The sequence below is a fragment of the Haplochromis burtoni genome, unplaced genomic scaffold (assembly GCF_018398535.1).
Source record: "Haplochromis burtoni strain Fernald_Lab_line unplaced genomic scaffold, NCSU_Asbu1 Contig_89, whole genome shotgun sequence".
NCBI classification, from domain to species: domain Eukaryota; kingdom Metazoa; phylum Chordata; class Actinopteri; order Cichliformes; family Cichlidae; genus Haplochromis; species Haplochromis burtoni.
In genome coordinates this window covers 1,407,297-1,432,387 of record NW_024582450.1, presented here as the reverse complement: position 1 = coordinate 1,432,387, position 25,091 = coordinate 1,407,297, and the positions used below count along the sequence as shown (strand labels likewise).

The following is a 25,091-nucleotide window of genomic DNA, read 5'->3' as shown; positions in this document are numbered from 1 at the left end:
GATATGATGCCTGACAGGAGCTTCCATGTAGTACTAAGACAGGTTATTGGTCGGTAGTTGGATGGGACCGGTCCCTTCTTGGGGTCCTTGGGAATCAGGACCGTCCGACCTTCGGTTAGCCATTCCGGGTATCTCTCGCAGCTAGTCAACTAGCAGCTGGTTCATTTGTGCTGCCAGACGCTCGTGGAGTGCAGTCAGCTTCTTCAGCCAATAGGCGTGAACTATGTCGGGGCCTGGTTCATGCTCTTCATACTACAGACCCTTGCTTGGATGTCTGCCACCGTGATGGTTACTGGACCCTGTTTCCCTAGTTTCTTCTTTGTTAGTATTGAGTGCAGTCTTAGCAGAACATAGCTTACTGCAGTGTACTGCAAGTACAAGAAACACACTTGTGGGGTTTTTTTTTGTTTTGTTTGTTTTTTTAAAGAATAGGACGTGTCGACAATAAAATTCCGCGTCGTCGATTATAACGACGAATTGTTGCAGCCTTAATGTCATATTTTACTTTTGTGCAAATGTTATATTGTAATGGCAAATTATGTCAAATCAAGGACAGATACAGGTAATTAAATAAAAATTATTTTATTCATTTTTTTAAATAAATGCATTTTTACAGTCAGAAAACAGAACAGCAGGACATGCACTGCTACTCTTGACACTGAAGGCAAACAAAAAGTCAGAGAAATTAAAAATTAACAGAACAGTTTTCGCTTACCTCTGTTCTTTTTTTCTTTTTTTTTGCTGATTTGTCTCTCCTTCATATGGACATTATTTAATTGCACACTTCAATTGTGTCAAATACCAGACAAATAGTAAGTAGTGAAGTAACCTAAAATGGCATAGAGTCAAACTTGCAGCAAAAAAAGCACATCAATGACAATGTCAGTTCTTTTTTTAAATGAGCTAAAAATGACAGAGCTACAAATGGAAATGTAGAAGAGAAAGCAGAAATGGGGGGGGAGACAGGGCACAGTGAAAAAGGCTTGTGTATCTGTATTTTAGAAAAATATATATACTCAACAGAACTTCTTAACCAAACCTGGAGTTTGAGACTAGTGTTATCTTCATATATATTCACATATATCTTCATCTGAAACTCAGTAAGACTACAACATGAGCAGGCACATTTACTACACGTGTTGACAGATGGCTTACCTGCAAACCCCCAAAATGCAGAAAAACAAAACAAAACTGTACAATTCTATAAAAATGTTTGTGTTTTTTTTACATTAGTTACAAAAAAAATACTTCATTTACTGATCCTTCATACTGAGGACAGAACAAAAAAAGTTTGCATATTTATTTTTTAAACTCTGTGACCTTTTGCTGGTGTGTACTGATAATAACGATAACAACAACAACAATAATAATAATAATAATAGTAATAATACTATATGGTGTGACAAACAAAACAGCGTTAATGTAAAAGCCAGTACAAGGGATATGTGATAATGTCCCTCCTGTTATGTAGTGTACATGCACTACGCTATGAGACATCAGTGGTTTCAGATCTGAGGATGCCGTTCAAATCTGACCTAAAACTGTGGTCAGAAAAAGAGCCATAAACAGATGTGTTAATGCTCTCTGGCATAAAATCTGTGCACTTTAAGCTTTGTCTAAACAGAAGACTGCTTACAGTTTGGAAAATATAAAAAGACATCATGTTTTAAAGGCATGTTAATTACCTTAGTTGAACATTCTAACTGAAAATTTTTACACCTTACTTTAAAAAAAAACTAGTAGGTGGTTGTAGTCAGCGCTACACTCTATCAACATTTCTGCAGCAAGGACATTTACATCAGCCGGAAACCAGATAACTCAAACCCACTTGATGCTCATGCTGTTGCACTGAACTGTAGTGTGCTCTCATTTTTAGCGGTCTATTAAATACAGAGTACATCTCACAATGTCAAACCTGTCAGCTAAAACATAATCAACAGAGAGACTCAACAGGAAGGACACAAGTTGTGAGGCAACGACAGAAATCAGAAGCAAAAAAATAAACGGAAAGTTCAGGACAGCTTATTCATAAACAGGACTATATACTGCACAAGTGCACTTACGCGTGACTTCAAAGAAAAACCTTTCACAGAGTGGACAGGATGGACATGCAGATCTGATCGACTGACCTCTGCTGTTATAGATACTCTTGATAACCACCTTTTAGGATGAGTAACTGTAGGTCCCTGAGGCACTACAATTACATTTTTATCTACGTTGTTATGTCAGCCTCTTTAGTCCAGTTCCAAAAGAGAGAGAAAAAAGGAAAGTGAAAAAGAATAAGTGGGGAAAAAAGATTCTTTGGGATTTATTCTGATGTTTGAATGGTGTTAAAGGGTCGTCATGGACGTAAGTTGGTGGCCAGTCCAGGAGGAGAGGAGACAGGTGGTTGTAGGACAACAGACAAACTTAGCTTTCTGCTCAACCACTGGAGTTCATCTGAACTGCATCCACCACAACATTAGTGTTGCAACAAATGACCTTGTCAGCATTAATGCAAAAAAACCTCCAAAAAACTATGACCTTAAAAATAGCGTCAGCCATGGCAATAGTCATGCTGCTCTGGGCTTTTCAGCGCAGACATAAACAATTAAAAAGAAAAAGTAAAATAAATTCATACATTGAGGTTTCCCCCCCGACCTCCAGCCACTCCCCCTCCTGGCCCCTGACCTACAATCATTGAACCCTGGCAGCCTGGAACAGCTCAGACCCAGCCGCTTGTCAGCTTATAGAACATTTCCTCATCTAGAGACTCATTCTGGTCCTTGGCACGCGTGGACAGGAAGATGTAGCCACCAATGAACTCGTGGACCACCTTACAGTCCACTTCGGCGCAGATGAATGAAAGACTGGGCTCGTCTGCAAATTCCACAGTCACCTGTGCACACAGAGCACGTCACATCAGTCACATCAGTCGTTTTTTGGCTGACATAGTCGTTTTATATGTGGGATCAGCTAAGCTAACATCACAACAAGCAATGCAAAGAACTTTCACTGTTGACTTCCACCCTTTTTACTAGATTAATAGATCAACAAATTCAAGTCATTCACTTAATTATCAAACACAATTAAACAAACCAGCAAAATAAATCCAAGAAGGTTAAAAGGAAGCTAAATTTGCCTCTTCTGTTTTATAACACTGTGTTAATTTTGTATCTGATCGAATCAGTGTGCCTGTCATGTTCCAATAATGTTTTTAAGAAGGTAATACTAAAGGTAAAGCAGTTATGTGGGTTTCCTACCATCTTGATCTCCCAGTTGACGTTCCACTGTTTCATGTTACTAAAGCGCCATGTCTTGATGGCATCTCCGGTGCTGGCGTCCATCCGGATCAAACGATTATAAGTGATACCGATCAGCTCCTCCCGCTTTCCACCCTGGAACCTGCAAAGAAGAAAAGAGTTAGAATCTATTGTGGAATGAAAGTGTGTTGATACAATGACTAAATATGTGACTGTCAGTATGTGTGATGAGTTTTTTTGGATGAAGACACATCTTTAGTCAGTTGTTACAAACATACTTTGCAAGGAAATGAGTGATCCCAAACTCAGGAAGGGACTGCCATGCCTGGATAAAGCGCATCTTGGCCTCGATGAGACTCATTTGGGCCACATTCTGGTGGGCTTCAAGAATCCGGGCTGAAATCTGACAGAAACAAAACCGCACTCATTACACACATGACTTTTTTTTTTTTCTTTTTCTTTTTTAAATGTATTTTTTATTTACTCCCACCATTTAAAGTATTCACAAACAGACACACTAATGACCGTAAACAAATGCATCCCACACACCACACTAACAAACCAATGCACCAATTTAACACGCGCCCAAAGTGTAAACAAGCTGTGGTTAACCCCATAAAGCTTTCAGAGCAGGGTGTCAATAACCAGTGAGCGTTCACAGTGAATGTCTACTACATACAGCTAGAAAACAATTATGAATCCGAGTCTGCTTTAGAGCCCAGACTGAGGTTAATGAGCCAACTTAAGGAAGCTTTCAGGGTGAACTGTGTGAATTGGCATGCATGTATTCACACATGTGTGCCTCCCTCCAGTGGTGCTACATGATTCTTAAGGCTGTAACCTAAACCTTACCATGAGCACAGGAGCAGAAAGTCAAAATGACCACATAGCCCAAAACAAGGATTCTACCATTTCTGTCAGTACACTTAGAGAATGAGTAGTTTCAGTTAATGTGAGCACAGAATATAATTTAGCCACACTTAAACTCCCCTAAAGATAAGTAATCCATCATGGACTGATCATTTTATACATTAAAAAGGTTGCAGTGAAGCTGCCTGAACATCACAGCTTCTCTAATGCACTTGAAAAGCTTTAGTGGTCTCTGCCGGACTGCATTACAATAAAATACGTAAATTAGATTTACTGTGATGGATCACTTACCTTCAGCAGTCTGGGCTCTGCTTTACATATATTAGAAATACATGAACTAAAATAAGCAACTAACTAAAGGCTAAACATATTATTAAAAAAAAGAAAGAATAAAATACATTAAACTATTCATCAGTCTAAAAACATTTTCACAAGGGTCTGCTCTATTACACCAGTGAGGCTAACGTTAAATGCTGCATATGGACTGTGTGTTAAATGAGCTAAAACATGCAAAAGACCTGCATGGTCCATTTGTTTCACTCAGTCTGTATATTTATAGCCCCACACCACACAGATGCTCACTTGATACAATTATGTGTTACTTTCTTATCTTGTACACCCCAAAGAACACTGTTAGAGTTAATAACAAGTGACATACAGAAACTATACCATCTACTCTACTATGGCGGCCACTATGACTTGCTATAGTTATTGTTAGGTTTGATAACCCAGATACATAAATTGTTCAGAGTTCAAACAATCATGCAAGTATCTAAAGCTTAAAACAGCAGCCAGTGGACACAACTTACCAAGTCCCTGATATAGCCTGGCTGAGGAGGAGAGGTAGGTATGGGAAGATAGATGGGAATGAAGGAGATGCATACAGACAGAAGGAATACAACGTTTGGACAAAGAGAAGAAGACAGTAAGATCACTGTTGAGAGAGGAAAGATAAAAAAAACCCAACAACAACAATGCAGGACATGACTGTAATAACAGAAAGCAGGGAGGAAGGCTGTGGAGCTAAAGGGGCATGCAGCGTTCAGCCAGGAGGAGGAAAGTACAGCTGCAATCAAGGAAATCACACATTTTCACATAAAGGAAGTGGGCAGTGTAACTGCAGATTTTAGGTCAGATCATGCCTGCCTGTTCTTTGTAAACACAATGAGCCATTAAAAAAAAACAAACCAAAAAACCCTGAAGTCAGTTTCTATGTAATATCTTTGTCAGCCACAAGATGGCGATGTGTGACAGCAGCAGTGAAAGGTGTTGGGCTTCTCCAAGCTGCAGGTCTTTATTTTCTGTTTAAAATAAACCCATTTATCCAGAAACCACCCTGACTCACGTAATCACAAAACTCCTGTGTGCGTGTATCTGGCTGGAGATGCAGCACAGAAGTCTACTCTGACAAATCTTGCAACAGGAAGTCCAGTTTAAGGGAGGTGGGGAGGGGCTGCAGCTGGCCAAAGAGTTAATGGGCTTATCCCAGACAGTTTTCCCGCGCAACATTCCCAAGCATGGCTCATTTCCGGATGTCCCACGCCCACTACATATGTGTGTGTGTGAACAAGGGACTGTACACCATTACGCTTTAATGTTATGCCCAGGGAGATCATCTATTAGACTGTGTTTGAGTGCGAGACTGGATCTGTGCCAGAAAGGACCACAGACAGACACACATCCTGTGCTATTACTACTAATACTCAAAAAACAAAAAGGGAAAAAAGCCTTCCTATTTAAGCTAGCCCCAGTTCCATGCAATTATTTTGCTACAGAGTGTTTCTTTTCTGTAACCCCCCCCCCCCCTTCCCCCAACAAAAAAAAACCCCTTATCTATTTCTACACCCCTTTTTTGTCACTGGCCACAACTGCAGCTCTGATTAAGTTATACAGCAAGCATGTAAGAAAAATGTAAAGAACTCTAAAATAGTGCAGGAAAAGATGAGCCAAAGTGAGCTAGGACTCTTCTCTGTCTCTCAGTGACATCAGGTAAACTGTAGGTTGGGCAGTGACACACATTTATGGCATTTTTACCTGACACTAAATCAACTCTTTGATTTTATTTTTTTTTTATCAGTAGGTTTTGTTATAGATGTGGAAGTAATTTCATGTGGGTGACCCCAAATATATTTAAGGGATTTCCTGACTAAACTAAGAAGATAGCGAGTCAGGCTCAAATAGAAAGACAGAACTGAAACTTTAAATTTGAGCTGTTGTAATTCGGGATTATCTGCTGACTTTTAGTACTGCTGTGTGTTTGATCTCTTAACATGCACATTTCCTCTATGAAAGGAGCATTAAAGAGAAACACTGCTTTGTACTGTGGTAACCTATAGCAAGTTTGCAGCACAGACTAACAAAGTCTAACTTCTCCTAGAGTGTCAATAATTTCTATTTCAACTGCTTTTAATAACATTCCTGGTTTCCTATGGTTCAAACCTGCCTAGATCCTTTCCTGTTCTACGTCCATTTTTACCCCTTTATTCCCTCATTTCTTTGAGCAATTTTTTTCCAGACATCAATGATACTTAAAGTTATGCTTCAGATAATATTTGAGTCGTCACCTGCTGTACCAGCAGCAGCTTCCCAACATCATTCTAGCCTCCTAGCACCACTGTATTTTCCTACTACGATAAGAACAAATCCAGATTGAGTGAATAAGCTACGAGAAGAGAACCCCCTCCCTCACCCATCCCTGACCATGGCAGCTGTGTACTCAGCTGTTCCAGGGTACACAAACACACAAATCTACATAACACTTGAGAACATTCATCGTTAATGATTAAATGTTACACCAGATTATAACGAGGTTTGCTTGTGACCAAAATGCTCAGTCCATAATAACGGGTTTTCTGATCCGTTGCATCTGATATGTATCCATATGACTCTATGCTCTTTAAGTCCTTTTGTCTACAATCACAGAGCTGAGAACGTGGTGGGTAGAAATGTAGAGAGGAGGAGTAGAGGAACAGGTATTTAAACAACTCAGATGTTAGGAGGACCCCACCTGGAATGAATCAGATGCTTTTCAACCTTTCAACCATGTAATCAGCTTTTCTAAAAACACACACTAGACTAGATGATAACCCTTTTTTTCCCCTTACCAAACATTTCTACCATTTTAACCTCCACATTGCTGTAAACAGATCCTAACCTGGACTACATGGCTTACCTGTTTGTTCTTGTACTTCTTCAGGTAGCGCGGAGACACCAGGCATTCTGGGTTGATATCAGTAGCAACTGGTTCAATGGGTAGGTCAGGGTTCATGTGCTGCATCTTAAGGAAGGACAGAATGTTCTGGACCTCCAGGTTGTATGAGCTATCCGCCATGGTCTTCCCCTTGGAGGCCAAGCGGCATGCAGCCATCCAGTGGGCGTACTGTTTCTCCTGGAGATGAAAAGTCATAATTAACCAACTCTAAAAAGGAATAAGACAGCGCATTAAAGGGTGCACCAACTTCAGCCTCACCGTGTCACACCGAAGCCAGATCTCATTCATGCCATCAGCCACAGGGATTAGCAACTTGATGTTGAATTTCTGACCAGAGATGTTAACATCTGGCGTTACCTCACAGCCTACAAATAGAAAAGCATGGTGCAGGCAGGAAAAAGGGGTCAAGTGTCAGAGCCTGTTCTTTAGACATGCAACCTCAGATTTTTTTATTTGCAGGGAAAAAATAAATGGGCATGACATTGAGGTTTGTTTTTGTTTTTTGTGTGTGTGTGTGTGTGTGTACTCTTATGCAACTAGGGATGTCTCTGCACCTCTAAGATTCATTTGATGGGAAGGTGTCCCATGTCCCTCCTCTTTACTCTTGTAACAGGAAATTGTGATATCCTTGAATGTGCACCAGTACTGCTTGTAGCCCTTCAACGTCAGTTTCTTGGGTCTAGAGAGAAAAAAAGCGGAAGACATGTCAGAGTTCAGGTGGGAGAAAAAAAGAAAAAAGGAAAAAACAACCATTTTCTTTATTGGTGGTGAGGAGGAACAGCGGGGGAGGGGAGATCATAAGTACAAAGGAGGGGGAGGAAAAGAAATAGAGCTTCTCAAGTGCAAAGTCAGCGAGATGAATAGGAAAGAAGCCAGCACTGTGGAAAACCATTAAAAGAGGAAATGCCTCTTGATATCATACCCCCCAGCATATACATTTTATGAGACAACCACCCAAGGGGCCACCTGCCTGTCAGCAAAAGCTTCAAGCCAAAAATGAATATGATTCGAAAGCTTGGTCCAACTATAATCACTCTAGATTTTTTGCCAAAGAATATTTGCAGGCTGAGCTTTCAGGTTGCCTTTTAAGCTCATAAAAAAATAGAAAAACAGGCAACAGGCTTACTCGGCCAGAGAATGGTCCCGCCATAGTCAACAGCTTTTGGATAAAATGTAATCTTGCATAGACTAACATGCAGTGTTTAGTGGTTTTGCTAATAGTAAAGGTGCATTTAACCTCATGGCACTGGACTTACTTGAAGACTTTAACATAGTCTGCTAGCTCAGGAATAGATGTGATGTCACCCTAGAAGAAAGGGGAAAGCTATTGTTAAAATAAGCCTGGAACACTTTAACATACATACATATATGTGAATAAAAGGAAAGAAAAAAAGGGAAAGGATTAAACACAAAACAATGACCTCACACTTGACTTTGTACATTTTCAATGTCATTGCTCAGCACAGTAAGCTGGCTTCTTATGTAATATCTCAGAGGTCAGTTTCCTCTGATAAGCTAAATACATGTTTCAAGAAGTTGTTGTAACAGTAGAGACATATTTTCAGTGGGGCCTTAGAACCCCCAGCTCTTTGTTAGATGCAGAGCTTTTGAATAACTGTGAAATTTTGCACTTCCAGCAAACTGTAGTGCATTGCATTGTCTTTGTGCGTTTCCTGTCATGTTTATGAGTGCTGATGAAAGGAGACTTCGTCACAAGTAGAAACAAAAGCACCTAACCGATGCCAAGATTTCACAATTGGGAAAAACAAATTCACATAATGACGCCCATTTGGACAAAAAGGATGCAGGCAAGCCCAGTGCACACTCAAGCACCAGTGGTTTTGTCTCATACCAGTGTGTTGGAAGTCTTCCCTCCCTCCAAGGTAATCTCCAGATCTGACAGGGCTGCATCCACTTCATCCACCTCCTTCTCACTATTATTCATGTGGTTGTCTGATGACATGATTGACAGCTTGTTGATGTGGTACTGAGAATGAAACAAAGAGCGATGCTCTGGTTAAAAGCATGAAACCTGCAATCTATTACTAAAGTGTCCATTCCCTTAAAGCTTCCAGGTCTAAAATAAAACACTTGAGACACGGGGATTTAAAGAAAGTGTGAGGTGGAGATAGACTGTTAGCAGCTTGTTATCTGTTGCACCAACATGGTCAACAGTATTGCTTTTTTCTATAAAGTTTTGCTGTGTGCTACCGGTGCATAAACGCTCCAGCTACATCTTATAAAAAGGAAAAACAATCTGTGATAATTGCCATATAAATACTTTAAGATGTGATGGCATTTGTGTTAGCAAGTGCTGCCAGCATACACCACTGAGTTTACCAGCTATGCCGTTTTTTTTGGAAGAAGCTGAAGATAAAGAAAGTTGTCTAAAGAAGAGAAGTGTGCTAAAGTTACTGGTAAAGATTCACTGAGGTCAGGCTGTTATAGGCAATGAAATTGTTTTTACCAAGTGTATACTGAATGTAGGACTGGTGCAAGACTGTAGTAAGAGATTGTTCTTTATTACAAACCCCCCACAAACAAACCCATCAGTGAGTCACAGATACCAAATTTAGCTTGTAGATAAATGGTATTTATAATGTCACCCCATCAGCAACCCCCACCAATATATGAATGAACAGCTGTCAAGAAAGTGAGCGATACAATGCAGCGTTTGATAGAGATTTAGCTGATTTAGCTAGGATTTAGCTGGCTAAGGCTTCATATTGTAGGACAAAGAGCTTGCCATGATGTCCAATCCTCTGGCTCATCTTTAAAAAATGCAACTCTGTGAAGGAGTGTTTCCCATTTTCCTGTTTGTTTGTGTGATCATCAGAGTTACTTCTTTATCTGCTGAAGTACTGACTACAACCTGTGTCCCAAGTCCATGACTATGAGGTCAATCACTAATCTTGACCACTGATTACCTCATATTTGAGAACTACCATAGTGATACATCCGGGTGACAGCATGCTAAGTCCAGCCAGCTGCATACCAGAGTTGGACAATCATTGCTCTTTATTTAGACCTTAGTATCTGTCAACAGTGAAACCTAAGCTAAAAGCCAAGACTGAAACGCAGTAGTAGCTACTAAAGTGCTAAAAGATAGGCAGCAACAGTCTACCTACCGGCCCAAACACCCAACTTAGATTAGCATCTCTCCCAGTGCAGTGTAAGAAGAAACCAGTGAAGTGTAATTACAACTGGTCAGACGAAACAAACCTAACACCTCAGAGTGAAAGAGTGGGAAAAGGAATGTGAACAGGTCTACAAGACCTTGTCTTTCTGGGGTGGGTGGTCTGAGGTATGGGGTCCTGTGCTCCAAGATGCCCTATAATTACCCTCAGGGTGAAGACAGGGTGGCGTCCTCAGGTCTTGGCACCCACAGTTTATGGGGGTCAGAAATAGAAGGAACACCACCCCAATGGTACATGAGGAAACCTAGGGGTGTAAAAGAGCTTCAAATCTGTATATCACTCCCATTCGAGCCAATATCCATTCTAGCAACTGTCATTTCTACTGATCTACTTTGAACTTGTCTCAAAACCCAATAATCCAATGCCACCAGTGCCTTTAAAGTCCACCCAGACCAAAATTGTGTTTCTGTTTTACCGAGAGTCACGTAATAATTCTTGGGTTCAAACTGTTTGACGAGTACACTTCTGTAATAAGAACCTCTCTTTAAATCTAAAAGCCTAAGTACTTTGTTATTAGTATGAACTAAATAGGAAACAATACACAATAATCAAGATTTAGCCTGCATGCTGCAACAGGGCTTTCAGCATTACAGCTTCACTCTGAGCTGCAATCCTATCCAATTCATTACCTTGAAGCTGAGAAGAAAGCATGCCTTCCACCCAATAAAAAAAGGTCAGCGTTTCTTTAAATTTCATACCTTGCCAACTTAAACTGTATCAGTACGCAAACACTCAACCTTCTTACCTGGAGGGCAGCAAACATCATCATTTCCTCCTCTGTGCATTCAATTTCCTCCAGGAGAATGGCCCACTTGGCCTGTTCATAGAGCTGGTTCACTCGAATGGCATCATACTGTGGGCACATCAAACCATATTATTGAGCAAACTGGACAACTTTGAATGCAGTGATGTCAAAGGTAAAGGTTGTATGAGATTAATGATACAAAAGTATCAAATAACTAGTCTTTCAAACGCCCCATTCAGGTCATCGGTACCAGATATAGAACGTAAGCTCTACAGGCCAGTGTTAAACAAATATTTTTACCCAAATCATGCCAACTAATGGCTGGATGTATGCCTGCTTACGTTATGATTATAATAACTTATATCTGGTGCTTTTAGAATATGATGATACAGAGCTATTCGGCATGGCAGGTTCTCAATAATTATCTCAACTGACTACAATGTGCTGTGCTTTTTCTGTGCGATTTACCTTTGGATTGAGGTCAAAGAAGCTGTGATATTTAAACCTCAGCAGCAGCACCTCATTCTCCTTTACATCCTGCTCCATGAGAGACCTGGATGAGTCCAGCCACCTGTACAAACAGGGATTACAGCTAATTAGAATATGTTATTTTTTCACACAACATGAAAGCAGTCTCTTGTAAATGTCGTCTGTTAACGACCTTTTTTAACTAAACCACTAAGCAAAGTTTAACTCACCCCTGATTGATTTTGGCTTTGTCCAGCAGGGACTGAGGCTTGTACAGTTTGACCAGAATGTCTGGTGAGGAGATTGGTTGGCTCACAGCAAGGATGCTGGGATTGCCCTCAGAGAGGGGACTGTCTCCGAACCAGGCGGAAGTTGGTGACAAAGGGCTGCCGTCCCTTGAGTCATAGGTGGGGGTCATGGTCTTACTGTATAAGCCTGGACTAGAGTAGATGCTCCCTGAAAAAAGATAACCATCAGTTATTCCCTTGCGGAGCCAGAAATACAAACCTAACACAAAAAACTTCCAAATACTGACACTCACAATCAAGTTAAGTACACATAAGTCACTAACACAGCATTGAGGGGGAAGAGTGAAGACTTCTCAGCACACGCAAATGCAGCCTAGCCTGACCAGTTAGTGGTCAAAAACACCATGTGACTACCAGCACAAACTTTGCAGATGAGTGACTTCAACACCACCCTCCTGCTGATGGTGGGGTAGATGTTGATCAGCATGCAGGTGATGCACAACATGATCAGGTTTACCCATTTACTTACAGACCAAAAGAAAAACCAGCAGGAATGCACTGCACACAGCAAACTACAGCACAATTTACCCACGAGAAAGAGAGAGAGTACAAAAATATTGGAGGAGAATACATTATATCTTTTAAACATGTTATAGGAATATAACTAAATAAAAAAAACCTTTGATAAACTAAGTGTCTAAGCAACTTAAATGCTGAGTTATATGTATATTTGGTCTGCAGTGTTTTAATTTGGGAGTCTGGCTACAAACAAAAGCCCCCAAAGTGAAGTTATTTGCATTTCCTGTTAGTCCAAGTTCCAAAGTATTTTCATTCCCCTCCATTCCAACTCTCCCTCTGTAGGGTCAAGCAACACTGGCTAAACCATTAAACCCCTTCTGAAATGAGGAAGTGGGCTTGGTTTCTGTATGTGAGTGTGCATGTGGATGTTTATGTTTGCAAACTGAGGTCATGAGAACATGTTGCTGGCTATGGCCTCCCCTTCCTTGTGGGGGAGGGTGATCAGTGGTTCTTTCAAGGTTTTCCTCCCAATGCAAAGTTCATCAGGTCAAGAAGACTTATCCTATCACCCGTAGGGTCCCCTGGGGAATGCCAAATATCTAGGGAAAGTGTGTATAAATTGAAAGCTGGAGTTCCATTAATAACACAAAGGAGCCTCCTCCATCCTGTTTATTGAATCTCAAATGCTGGTGCAAAAACAAAGAATGCTAACATGACTTTACTCCCTAATACTCCCACACTAGAGATTCATAGAGGGCTTAGATGGAAGGAGCAGGACCACCATCAGCTGTTGAGACTACGAGTAAACCATGGGATGGTGGTCAATAAATGAACTGTCATGGATTTGGTTTTTACAGCGCTCCTGTGTGGGCTGCTATTTGAAGCATGCAGATGGGATTATAAGCATGTGATTTTAATTCTGAACACAAGTTTATGGGTAAAAACACAAATGTCCTACATATAACTTGCCCGATAACAACCATCTCATATCTGCATACTCAAGCAAGTGATTGGCTATCCTGCAGGCACAGTGAGCAGGCCCCTGGAGTAGCTTTAAGAAAAGTGAGCAATGAGCTAATTGCTAAAAGGGCGCAAAGCCTTTGTCATGAGACCACCCGAATCAGCTGACTTCCTTAGGAGGACCAGTCAGGTGACTCGGTTGCTAGTCCCAAATGCTACATATGTCATGTGACCTTAACACACCAGCTGTGGGGTGTAGAGAGGAATAAGGAGGCAATGCTGAGGAAGCAGTGCTGAAAAGAAAGGACAGAGGAAGGGGAAAGCTTACCTTTCACAGGTCCGATGTATATTATCTCAGAGGCTAGGATGAAAAGAGAAAGAGTAAGAAAAAGAAAGACAGGAAAATGTAGAGGGAAGGAAGGAAACGGGTAGAAATCAACTCAAGTGGACAGATTTAAGACACAGAAAACTCTACAGGCATAGAAGGAAACAGAGGAAAAAAGACAACAGTTGAGGAATACAAGAATGGGGTATATCTTTGGCATTTCCACAGACACTGCCAACTGCTAGCCTCAGAGTGGATGACTCAGTTTACCCTCTTCACAGAGGGAGATCACCCTGGCATGACTAGTGAAGTTCTGCAGTTTCCATCCACCCATTCATAACCATCCAACGCAGCATGACTGATTGAAAACCCAGGCAAGGCGTTGGTCAGAATGACCCAGCCTTGCATGTATAAAGTGCAGCACATTTTTACAAAGTAAAGGCCGTTCGAGGTCTGTCATTCTCAACACTGACAAGACAGACGATTACAAACAGCGGGCATGCCAAGGCGTAGCCGCTCCACTGGGAGCTGCTGAACTGGCATCACGGGCAGCGTCGTGTCTATGTTCGTGTAACAACAACAGCTGAGGATGAGTAACATGGTTTTTCTACCAAAAATGACCAATTACGTGAGGCAGGTCAAACGAGTGTGGAGACATTTCCTAAATAGTAATTTTAAATATAGAGATTGAGGTTTTGGAAAAAGATTGCCAGTCTACAAGTGGAAATAAATGGTCATGTACCCATTATGGACTTGTTGTTTAGACATCCACCCATTTCATTTGCTTCCGAGATCAGTGTGGAGCTCACTGTACAGTACACATAGGCTATTTTGCATGTGTTTAGGTACTCTATAGACACACATTTCTTGTATGTATTTCTTTTACCGTTCTCGGCAGTAATAGATCAGTTAAAAAGACATTGAGAAAAAGGCAAAATGATCTGTTTAAAGCTTGAGTATCTCCAAAACATTCAATCGGACTCAAATACTTCAGAAAAGTGTTAAAATAACTGTCGCGTTCTTATGAATGGTATTATAATCAAATGTGTTGTTTTATCAGCTTACTGAGAAAATATAATAATCGCATTTAAAAAGGTGGATTGTGAAAAGACTAATAAAACTGTTGCATATTAATTTCCTGTAGATTGAATAATTGGTTAACTAAGTATTGCAGTTCTAAATGTGATAAAGGTCGTTCTGTGGTACTGATTGCATCTTTTCAAAGCCTTGTGATTTCTATCAGGAGATCTGGGCCAAGAGGCCAGCCCTTCCTCACGAGGGGACGGAATAACATCTTACAACTTGGCCATAAAATGTACTTTGACTGTAGCATGTGATCTGCGATCTGATGTGTGTGTGTGTGCGCTCACATACTCACACACACACACTCTCACACAAGGAGACTGGTGACAGTAAACAGATTCTCCACATTCCTACTGAAACTCTGTTTCTCCTCACCACCTAATACTCTGACCACATTTACCCACTGGGAACAAAATGTATCTAAACCAAAGGCGTAGAGGAGTGTGTAGCACACCCCTTAAAATGTGGTGATGCAACTCTGGGCGTGATCGATGTGTTGGGAAGTAACTGCTTTTTGCAGTTTCAATCACTCATTACATTTAAATATATGAGTGAATAAATACACCGTTCACTCTGATCCACATAGGTTTGTAATGATACTAGAATTTTAAACTTGATACAAAGTAATGCTCAATAGCATTCTTAGTACCATGGGAGGAAAATAAAATAAGACACATGAATCTTTTCTACAAGATAAGAACTAAACCAACAATAACATCAATGTTATTTTATGTATTTAACACTATCTTATATAATTTTAAGCAGTGCAAAATTTGAGGTTGTCTGATGTAGTGCTGTGCATCTGGTGAGTTGGCACCATCCTTTCATTGTTGATCTAATCGTACTGTTAGGGGTAGAGCAACACACTTTTTAGACACAAATAATTGTGTTAGTCTAACACAATTTACACAGCCTATTAATGTCGGGCAGGTACTGATAACGATTCCTGCCTAGTTCCACCATTAGCATCATCATTAGCACCTTAATGATAACTTAACAGCAGGCTAATGTAGCTACCAGGTAAATGCTAATAGTTAAACAGCAAACTTTTATGAGTCCAGTAGCCAGGTTAATGTTTCTGATAACCGTTTAAAATGTCTTGAAATTCCTTGAAGTGTTGTCCAGTGTTGAACTTACTGTTCATGTGTTCAACTAGTGAGGGGAGGGGCTGTGTGCCTGCCTATCTGCAGCAGTGCTTTTTGAAGGTCTATGTCAACTAGAGGAGGCAAAGACAGCACTGCCGGGTTGAGTATCTAATCTGAGAGCCATTTTTAGTATCAAATAGTATCAGAGTATCAATTTTTTTGACAACCCTAGATCCAAATCTGTATTTCAGGAGAATTTGTTTTTCACAATGAGTGTTCAGGCTGCTATCCCTGCAACTGGTGAGTCTATATAGTCATTCAGTGCACACAGAGCTGACTCTGCAGAGCAGAAAAGACTAATCGCACAAAGAGTCTCATTCACCCTGTCTGATGGTGTTAGCAGTTCTGCTTAATGCTAACTCTGTGACAGCAGTCTGTTTTGTTCTGCTCCTCCCTGCTCAGATGGTTGTAAGTCTCCCATCAGGAGGGAGGAGGGTCAGTATGACTGCACTCCTGTAGCCTGGTTTGGGTTTAAAATGGCAGCGTGACCAACTATGTGTGGAATCTCAGCCATTTTTAGTCCTCCCTGCCAAGGAATTGAGAGCGAGGGCTGTAGATCCCATGCAGGCCTCAAACTCACACATTCATATTTGGTCACAAGAAGCAGGGCGCACCAAACTCGGGTCATCTTAGTGTTTTGGGTGGGTGTTTTTTTTTGTTGTTTTTTTTTTTTAAATCGCAAGTGCATGAAATACAAAAAAGAATCTAAGAAGCTTCATGGGGCCAGCACAACCTGCCATACAACCTGCTGTCCCAGGAAAATAGGAGCAATTGTTTTTCACAGCAAAAGAAAGTGAAAATTCTTCCTGATTACCTAAAAACAGATCAGAATGTAAAAACCTAAATGGTTAGGTTTATACAAACTTTCAACTCATGGGTTGGGAATATGAACTCAAAAATACCCTGGCTTTATTCATCAAGAAATATTTTTGTTCCTAACAACTTCAAACTCAGTTGGAGTTCTTTAGAAAACATTGTTAACGAGCCATAGAAGCAGCTCACCTGATCCAGGTGTTAACATCGGACCCTCCAGTTCCAGATCATCTTCTTCCGTCTCCTCCAACTTTTTCTTCTTCTTTTTGGGATCACGGGGCTTGCGCAGTAGAGATAACTCCTCTGGGTGGCGGATATCTTTTGGGGAGAAACATTAAGAAGATCCATTCAATGTCACATAAGCATAAACCTTGACTAGCAACAAAGCCATTTGGACACAAAGACAGACAGGCTTGGATGTCATAGAGTCCCCAAAACCATACAGTAATTTGCGTTTTTTCAACTATAGGCTTGAAATAAAACCACATGACCTCAATGACTTTAAGCTGTATAGTAGGTGAAAATAGGGACACTAAACCAACCCAAATCTAAAAAAAAAAAAGGTGAGAGGCAGATGGGGGGGGAACTCGCTATAACCCAGCAGCAGGGACTTGTTTCCCCCAGACCTGATGGGAAATGAAAGGTGGCGGGGGAGAAGAAGGACAAAAAAGCAAAGGGAAACGGATGCAGACAGCTGTGCACATATAGGGTGGAATACTGTAAATCCCTTTTCTCAGGGCTCTAACAAATCTTGCTTTAACTTTAATCCCCAGCTGAGACTGAGCAGACATCCTCCATCGCCCTCCTACTCCTCTTCCTTAGACAATTCCTCCAACACACATTAATAACACAATTCAGCCGACATTGGAGAATAGTAAAGTAGCGTTACTTTTACCCCCCTGCCCGCCAAAAACCCTCCCAAAACTCTTCACAACAAACAGGTAATAAAGATGAAATGAACCAAACTGTAACTGCATGTATGCAAATGGAAGAGAAGTGTGCAAGATCCAACTCGGACAGTAAGACACCCGCCATATTGAATATAATGACTAAAACAGAGCAGTCTTTATTCCCTGGCTTCTCTCTCTTTTCCCTCCTTCCCTTGGGCCTGGAGGCCAGGGAACCATCACTCAGCAGCAGCAGAAATGATGTTTTAGGATGGCTTGGGGCGGTTCTGATATAGGCGGTGAGACGGCCAGAATGTGTCAGGACTAGAATAGATGGAGCTCGGCTAGAAGCAACGCACATCTGGACCCACAGCTGGACTTGGTTTTCTCGAGGATTCCATATTAACTGACGAGCACGCAGATACTTGAGAGCAATATTTCATATTTTTATGTAATCAAGTGCATAGCTATCCATTTTCTCATATCTATTGAATCAAATCATTTTTTTCAAGTAACTGAAGAAGGTGTTGTGGAAAGCACAGGCAGAAGGGTTGAGAGAACGTCTTGGCTTGATGTGCAAGCTTGTTTGGTTTGTGTAACTAAAGCAAAAGCATTCCAGGAGTTTTAAGAACTACCAGATGGGAGCTCACCCTTTCTCTGCCTCCCTCCTCCCCCATTCTCACTCTGCTGTAGCAGACGAGCACAGTCCCCGTGCCCTTATACAGCCATGTGAGTTCCAGGCCTGCTGCTGCGCTTTAGCCCCCGAGGAGGCAAATATACACAGTAAAGTGTGTACCAAACGGCAAGTAGATGGATAGGACTGTGTCTTTTTGTGAGACATTGCAGAACCATGTGGCATTTAATTACAACCTAACTCTGTTTAATTGTTATGAGCCTATCATCAACACTGGGAACTTTTCCATATTATAAATATTAGCATGACAAACTCTGGGGGAGACAATGCATCTGATGTAATCGATCTCTATTATTTCAATGAAATGAGTTAACGCCATGTTTTTCAATTGTTTACACTACTTTGAGTTTGTTGTCAAAACCAGACAGCTCAAAAACTTCATTTAATTAAGAACTATAAACATGTACACGTATGCAGCAGTGTATCTGATTTCTGGAAAAATCTGTGGCTGCTTAATAACGTGCAAATTTGTTCCACTAAAATGCACCGACATCCAGAAAAATTATCTACTCAGGAGATCATTTATGCTGCTCGTATGCATGATTACATTCTTTAGGTCACTACCCACCACAGTTAGTGGCCATAGGTGGTAGGAATGTAGATTCCATAACTGTTGAAACTATATCAATCACCCTGCTGATCTTCTGCTCAGCTCTCCTCGTACTTGGCAACCAGGCTTCAAGACAGCTAAATGCCTCCATTTAAAGAAATACTTCACTCTTAACTCAGAGCAGGCAGTACACCCTTTTCTGGCTGACAACCATGGTCTTGGAAATGCCAATTCTCATCCCGGGCAAGTGTTGTAGTTAATTTTTTGCTGACATATTCATACTCCTACGCTCACCACTTTTGGCTGGTGTCAGGAGGAGGAAAGGAGGAGGGTGATGGTCAGAATGCTTACAAAGGCTTGGTGGATTTTCATTTGCAGAAATGACACCTAGACAATAAGATCCCAATCTTCTGTCCTGCTGACTTGTGGCAGTAACCAGGCCTGAAGCCAGAGGAAAAGGATTGACTGGGAGCCAGCAGCGCTTGCAAGATTTACTCTTTGGAACAGATGATTCACTGCAGTGAGTAAGACCAGCCGCAGAAGAATCACAAACATCATCACAGTCTAATTTTACAGCACTTAAGTTTGCCGTATAAACTGATATAGACCTACATGGGCAAAAAATTACAAAGGAATCATCTGGTTCCTGTGTTTCCCTTGCATACTCCTAAATGTTGAGAATAGGTGGTCTAGTTCCCACATATAGGCTTTACTTGGGCGGGCTGCCCAGGTATGTTAACAACAGGCCTAGGATATTTGGCGACTCGTTTTTTTGTTTTTTTTAGTTCTGTTCTTTTTAGCTGCTCACCACCAAGCCGGGCCCTTTGCTTCACATGCTACCAGTCTGGTGCTGTAGCGGTCCTCCATATAAAATATGGAAAACCTTTCCCAGTGGAAAGGACTACAAGTGGCGAGGATAGTCCTTCAGCTCAGAAGATCTACTGAGCGCTGAAGGGCACTTCAAACCTGCACCTGTAACAGGTGGAGTGGAGAACTGGTTAATGCAGCTCCAAGCCAAGCTCACATGAGTTTCAGAACAGGCTCTGCTGTCACCACACATGGAAGCTAGATGTTGCAGTTGAGTCACAGGTCTAAAGACTCACACACACACACACCATTTGCATTATATGTTTTAAGAATTGAGCTGATTACACATAAAGGAATGATAAACTTTTGGTGTTTATATTAAGTCAAATCATACTACGAGTTCATTCAGTTCTTAAAATGGCACAAGTCTCTTGTACTATTTTTCACTCTGGCTTTGACAATCTATACCAAACGGCCTTAGTGGCTTGGGAAGAGTGACAGTTCTCTTTCTCTGTCAGACACAAGGCTAAATATGTGCTAAAAGGCAACTCAGAAAGGATAATGATGCACTTACATTTAGGAGATGGAGCTGAGGCCAAACCACAGTACTCCTGTGTTATGACAACAGTTGAGAGCACATTTGGGCCCAGTCAAGCAGGCCACAGGTTGATGGGTCATAACTCTGCTGGACCAAAACGACAGAGCTAAGGTCCATACAAAAATCAGAAAGGTTTCTTGAGGACAAAGTGGTGGGACCAAAAAATTACAGATGTCTGCTTCAAAGTCACTCTTCATGTGAGGTGCTACTGACAAATTACTCATGAATCTGTTTTGCCAGACATTATTTAATGGCTCACTGTAACATTTCATTACTGGTGCTGCCTATTAGCCATTCCATAGAAAACCCTCTGTGTTGGTTTTCAAGCGCACAGTAGTTTAAAAGAGCTTGCACAGTTGCTCTGAGTGCAGCAGCTTGACTCTTGTTAGTCTGAAATGACGCTTTTCTAAGGGAGGCAGCAGATTTGCACCACCTCAGGCTCCAATGTCCCCAGTCATGTGTTAGTCAGTTATGAAGAGTACATTCTGTCTGCTGGCTCACAGAACAAATGGTGTTAGAGTGTGTGTGTGTGTGTGTGTGTGTGTGTGTGTGTGTGTGTGTGTGTGTGTGTGTGTGTGTGTGTGTGTGGGCTGAATATATATTTAGTCAATATGAGAAACCAGGTTGTGAAGATGGCACAGTGAGCAAAAGGAGGAGCTGGAATTTTGGTGGGGTGCAAAGCAGCTTGCAGGAAAGGCAGCTAACAACAGTACACCCTACTGTGGGATGACATTAGCTGATCCATCAGGATTGGGGAGTGAGTTGGATTTCATGACTTGTCTGAACTTTAATTACACAATATACCAAAGTTATTGGTTGCATCATTAAGCAAATGAAGATTAAACAATTTCTTCTGTTCTCTAAAACTTTAAGCTGAGTATCTTTTGGTGTGAATTGGGCCAGGAAATTGTGACAGAAGTTTTCCCTGTAGCATTGTAGTTGCATTTCTTCACAAAACAGAAGACATTACAAAAAGTGGAAAAAATATAATTTTGGAGAACTCTGAATTGTTTACAGAGTTCAAAATTGTTATCTTTAAACTAATTGTGGAAAATCCCAAATGCCTCTTTTTCCTATCAACTAAGCAGTAGAGGACAGGATGTAAGGTCAAAACAGGAGTGGAACTGAGTGATTTTTGTGTATTACAGTACATCAGCCTTTTGCTGAGCCCTCTTCTCTTTTCCAGTCTTACCAGATGGAGTGCATTTGTCAAGAACAAGCTGCTTTGGACATGGGAGAAGTATGTAATGACAATGAGAGTGTTATGTTGATTTCTTATGCTGCATGTTCACTGACAGAATTCAATTGCTCTAGCGAGACTAAAAACCAGACAAAACATTAGTTTGGAGGAAAGAATAATGTTTGTTAATACTGCAAAGTAAAAGACTGTTGCATGAGGTAGTTGTAAAACTGTTTTCTCTTTCTGTTTTGCAGACTTGCACAAGTAACCCAATGACTGAAGAACTAAACACGAGAACTAGATCTGGTCTTAAAGCCAAGCTCATCATCACTGGAAAAAAAGAAGAATCAAATCTGGTTTCTGTCTTTCACTATCCCTGCTCCTCCCTTTCTGCTGTCTGAAACAAAGGCCAGCTGGACAGGCCTCCACTCTTCCTGTCCACTCGTATTCACTATGCAGCTCACAGGCAGGCAGGAGAAACTATGCAGAGGAAACTGTCAAATTGAAAGCTGCCCAAATAACAAAAAATGCTTCCAGGTCACTGCAACTGTAAACTGTCATACATCTACAGCAAAAGGAAAAAAAACATCCCCACTCTCTATTTTTGAAAATAAAATCTTGCAACTTGCAAAGTCAGCTAATATAAGTTTTTCTAAAATGTATGCTTATGTAAATGTGAATATAACAGATGTCTCTGCCCCGTATTTTCAAAAAAAGCTTCTTTGTATATTTACACTAAATAAAATGCTCTGCAGAAACTAAACTAAAAGCTAAGTCAAGCGATACCAAAAGGAGACCCTGTCACTGGAGCCCCGGATCCTACTTGCCGAACACAGTTCAGTGACCAGGACACGACAGGTGTGTTATGATCCTGTCTAAGGATACACGTGCGTGGGAGTTTTTTCAAACCTTCAAACTGTACTGTAGATAGTGATTGAGAGGCAGAGGCAAGGGGCAAGGGGCAAGGATTGAGATCTGAGCTGAAGAAAAGTGGATGTTAGTAGGTCAGGGGTTGTTGGAGTCCAGCATGTGACCTCAGTCATCTTTGGCAGATCAGCAGATATCTATAGTGTATGCGTGTGACCTTTAGGCATTAGCTACGCCATGGAGGACACTTAAATTAGAACTGATGTTATAAGAAGGAGACTGTGACCAACAGTAGGAGTCATTTCTGTGTACCTTGTTGCACACCTTTGTTTCTGAGACAGATAAATAATCTCTGTTTACGAAACATTATTGTGAGACTGATTGGAGCCCAGGTTTCAAGGACATGACTTTAGATTGGGCTGAAAGTCAGGAGACACCACTTTGGCTCTGTGAGCTTAGACTGTGTTTAATAAACACAACAAATTGCCAGGGATAAAAACAAAGAGGGAGGAAGGGCATGATTAGCTATGTTTGATGTCGAGCATTTTAGACCTTTTCCAAAAATACTATCACCACAGGAAGTTTCCAGTTAAACAGGGTGTGCATAAGTAAACTGCATGCCCCATTTTGCAAGTGAAACAATTTCAAATACATAAGTACTTGCCAACAACACCTGATCTCACACTGGCTTCATGAGAACTTTTCACATGTCCACTAAAAATAAAACTGTTCATTCTATTCCTCTGAAAAGGAGTCTATCGTTCACTCACTGAAAGTTTTGCAGATGTCCGACACGGCCTTGAAGACTCGGTCAGAGAAGTTGACCTTGACTTTCATGTGCTTCATGTTGGGGAGCTGGAGCCGTAGCAGTTTGTGCTGCGGCGTAAAGAGCAGCCTGGCATCAGCTTGGATGCCGTACTTATCCAACGTCCAGTGGGTTTTTAACAGCCATGTCTTCTTCTTCTCCCACCAGAGAGCATGGTCCGACCAGTCCCTCTTTACATCTAAGAGAAGGCAGAAAAAGATGGAGAAGTTACAGTGATCAATATGTAAACTGAAAAGCTGCAAAGAAAACTAAGCAAAGAACGGAGCATTTATATTGCTGTATGGTAGAACACTGTATAACACTCTACTGATAACCCAACCAAGTATATCCCCTCCCAGCTGGAGGTCACACTTGATTGAAAAGGGGCACCAGCACATTATTGCAGAGACGGTGAAGTCAAAGACAGAGGAGGGGGGAAAAAGACTGAATGTGTGAAAGACGTGGCTGTTTGTGTGACGCTGAGGGAATATCAGGTTCATACCGCCCTCTTTGTTCCAGAGTCACACCGTGATCCCTTTAAAGCAGACGCAAGGCACCCAAAACCCTGCATTGCTTCCAGGCTTTTGCTCTGCAGGGGATCACCAACAATAGCGACTGACCTGTAGTCTCATGGTGTATGTGTCTCACTTCAAGGGGAAGGTGAAAACCACAGGGATTTGAGGGAACTCAAAGCATCTGTTTTGCAGATCACCTGGTTCTCGTCTGTATGTGAGCAGCTCAGCAATGTGCTGAAGCTCTATTTGAATTGCAAATCAAAGTGGTGAGCAAAACCGAATATTCACAGACATAGTGGTAGCTCTGTTAAAACCATTGTTCTCATGTATTAATGCGATTCATCAGTGACTGGGATACATTCACAAATTAGCCACGCAAGTTAAGCGGTTAGCTCAAAGGCTCATAACTTTACACGGTGTTTAAAATACCAACCGGCTATTTATGTACCCCACACTGTGCACATGTTCCTTTATGATCAAGTGTAAAATTTAACAGTCTTGTTAGCAGACTGATAGTTGAGATGACGTGAATAAGCCTGAAGTTTTTTTTTGACTACTTTCAGATGTCCCCCGAGTAGTGATGTCATTATCCCGACATTATTTCAGGAAGGCACTTCCCAGATCGGTCTCATTTCCTCCACCCACATACCTCTTCACTGTTTCTCCAGCTTATTCTCAGTCTCACTCTGAGTCGCTCTATGCTCTTAGTGAGTCATTGCCCAGACAGAGACGTCAGTTTGCTCAGTCACCGTTTAATCAAATCATTCGATACTGATACTGCGGGGTCAGTGAGGGTGTTTGAAAAAGGTCTGTATGCTCGTCATCAACCTATTGTCAGACAGACGTTTGATATCCCTACAAAGATAAGAAACCAATAGTCAGATCACAGGAATATAGTGCAAATACAGTATATTGGCACATCATGATTCAGGTTTCAGTTAGAAAATACAAAAGCTCAGTAAAGTTTACATATGCAGACTAAGGGAAAGGTTTTACCACAAAATACCCCTATGAAGCTTCCAATTGTGCTATTTAATCTCAACTAACTCTAATTCAATGAATTATCGAGTCTGTACATTAATGGAAAAAAATATGTGCTTTCTTCCTCATTAAGGACACCGACCTAGTTTGCATTCAAGGCTGGTAGCACAGGAGAGAATACGTCGTCAGCTCATTACATCTTCTGCTGTTATGACACGAGGAAGGACACAGGTAATAATGCACAAACTGGAGCCATAATGGATTGCAATTACCTTCAAGTACACTGTGAGCAAGCAGCAGTTACACACAGAACAGCGCAAAACCTCACATCCATTTTCCCTTTATAATGTTGATGTTTGCTGGTAATTCATTCTATAAATT

General features: G+C 41.2%; 1 protein-coding gene across 5 annotated transcripts in view; it reads right to left on the bottom strand.

The window, feature by feature from the left end:
• Window positions 1-566: 566 nt before the first annotated feature.
• fermt2 (FERM domain containing kindlin 2) overlaps window positions 567-25,091 on the bottom strand; it is a 37,112-nt gene continuing 12,587 nt past the window's right edge. For 2 of the 5 annotated variants that reach the window (XM_014337460.2, XM_005934269.3), the window contains exons 3-17: window positions 23,180-23,413; window positions 17,016-17,144; window positions 13,789-13,821; window positions 11,964-12,189; window positions 11,734-11,836; window positions 11,266-11,373; window positions 9,176-9,310; window positions 8,580-8,629; window positions 7,878-8,002; window positions 7,582-7,688; window positions 7,285-7,500; window positions 4,922-4,942; window positions 3,521-3,645; window positions 3,243-3,384; window positions 567-2,878 (exon numbers count right to left, since the gene is read on the bottom strand). In XM_014337460.2, coding sequence (XP_014192946.1) covers window positions 2,705-2,878; window positions 3,243-3,384; window positions 3,521-3,645; window positions 4,922-4,942; window positions 7,285-7,500; window positions 7,582-7,688; window positions 7,878-8,002; window positions 8,580-8,629; window positions 9,176-9,310; window positions 11,266-11,373; window positions 11,734-11,836; window positions 11,964-12,189; window positions 13,789-13,821; window positions 17,016-17,144; window positions 23,180-23,413 — 1,928 coding nt within the window. In that variant the 3' untranslated portion in view covers window positions 567-2,704. The remainder of the gene's footprint in view (window positions 2,879-3,242; window positions 3,385-3,520; window positions 3,646-4,921; window positions 4,943-7,284; window positions 7,501-7,581; window positions 7,689-7,877; window positions 8,003-8,579; window positions 8,630-9,175; window positions 9,311-11,265; window positions 11,374-11,733; window positions 11,837-11,963; window positions 12,190-13,788; window positions 13,822-17,015; window positions 17,145-23,179; window positions 23,414-25,091) is intronic. The other 3 variants (XM_005934270.3, XM_005934271.3, XM_005934272.3) reach the window with 3 other exon arrangements.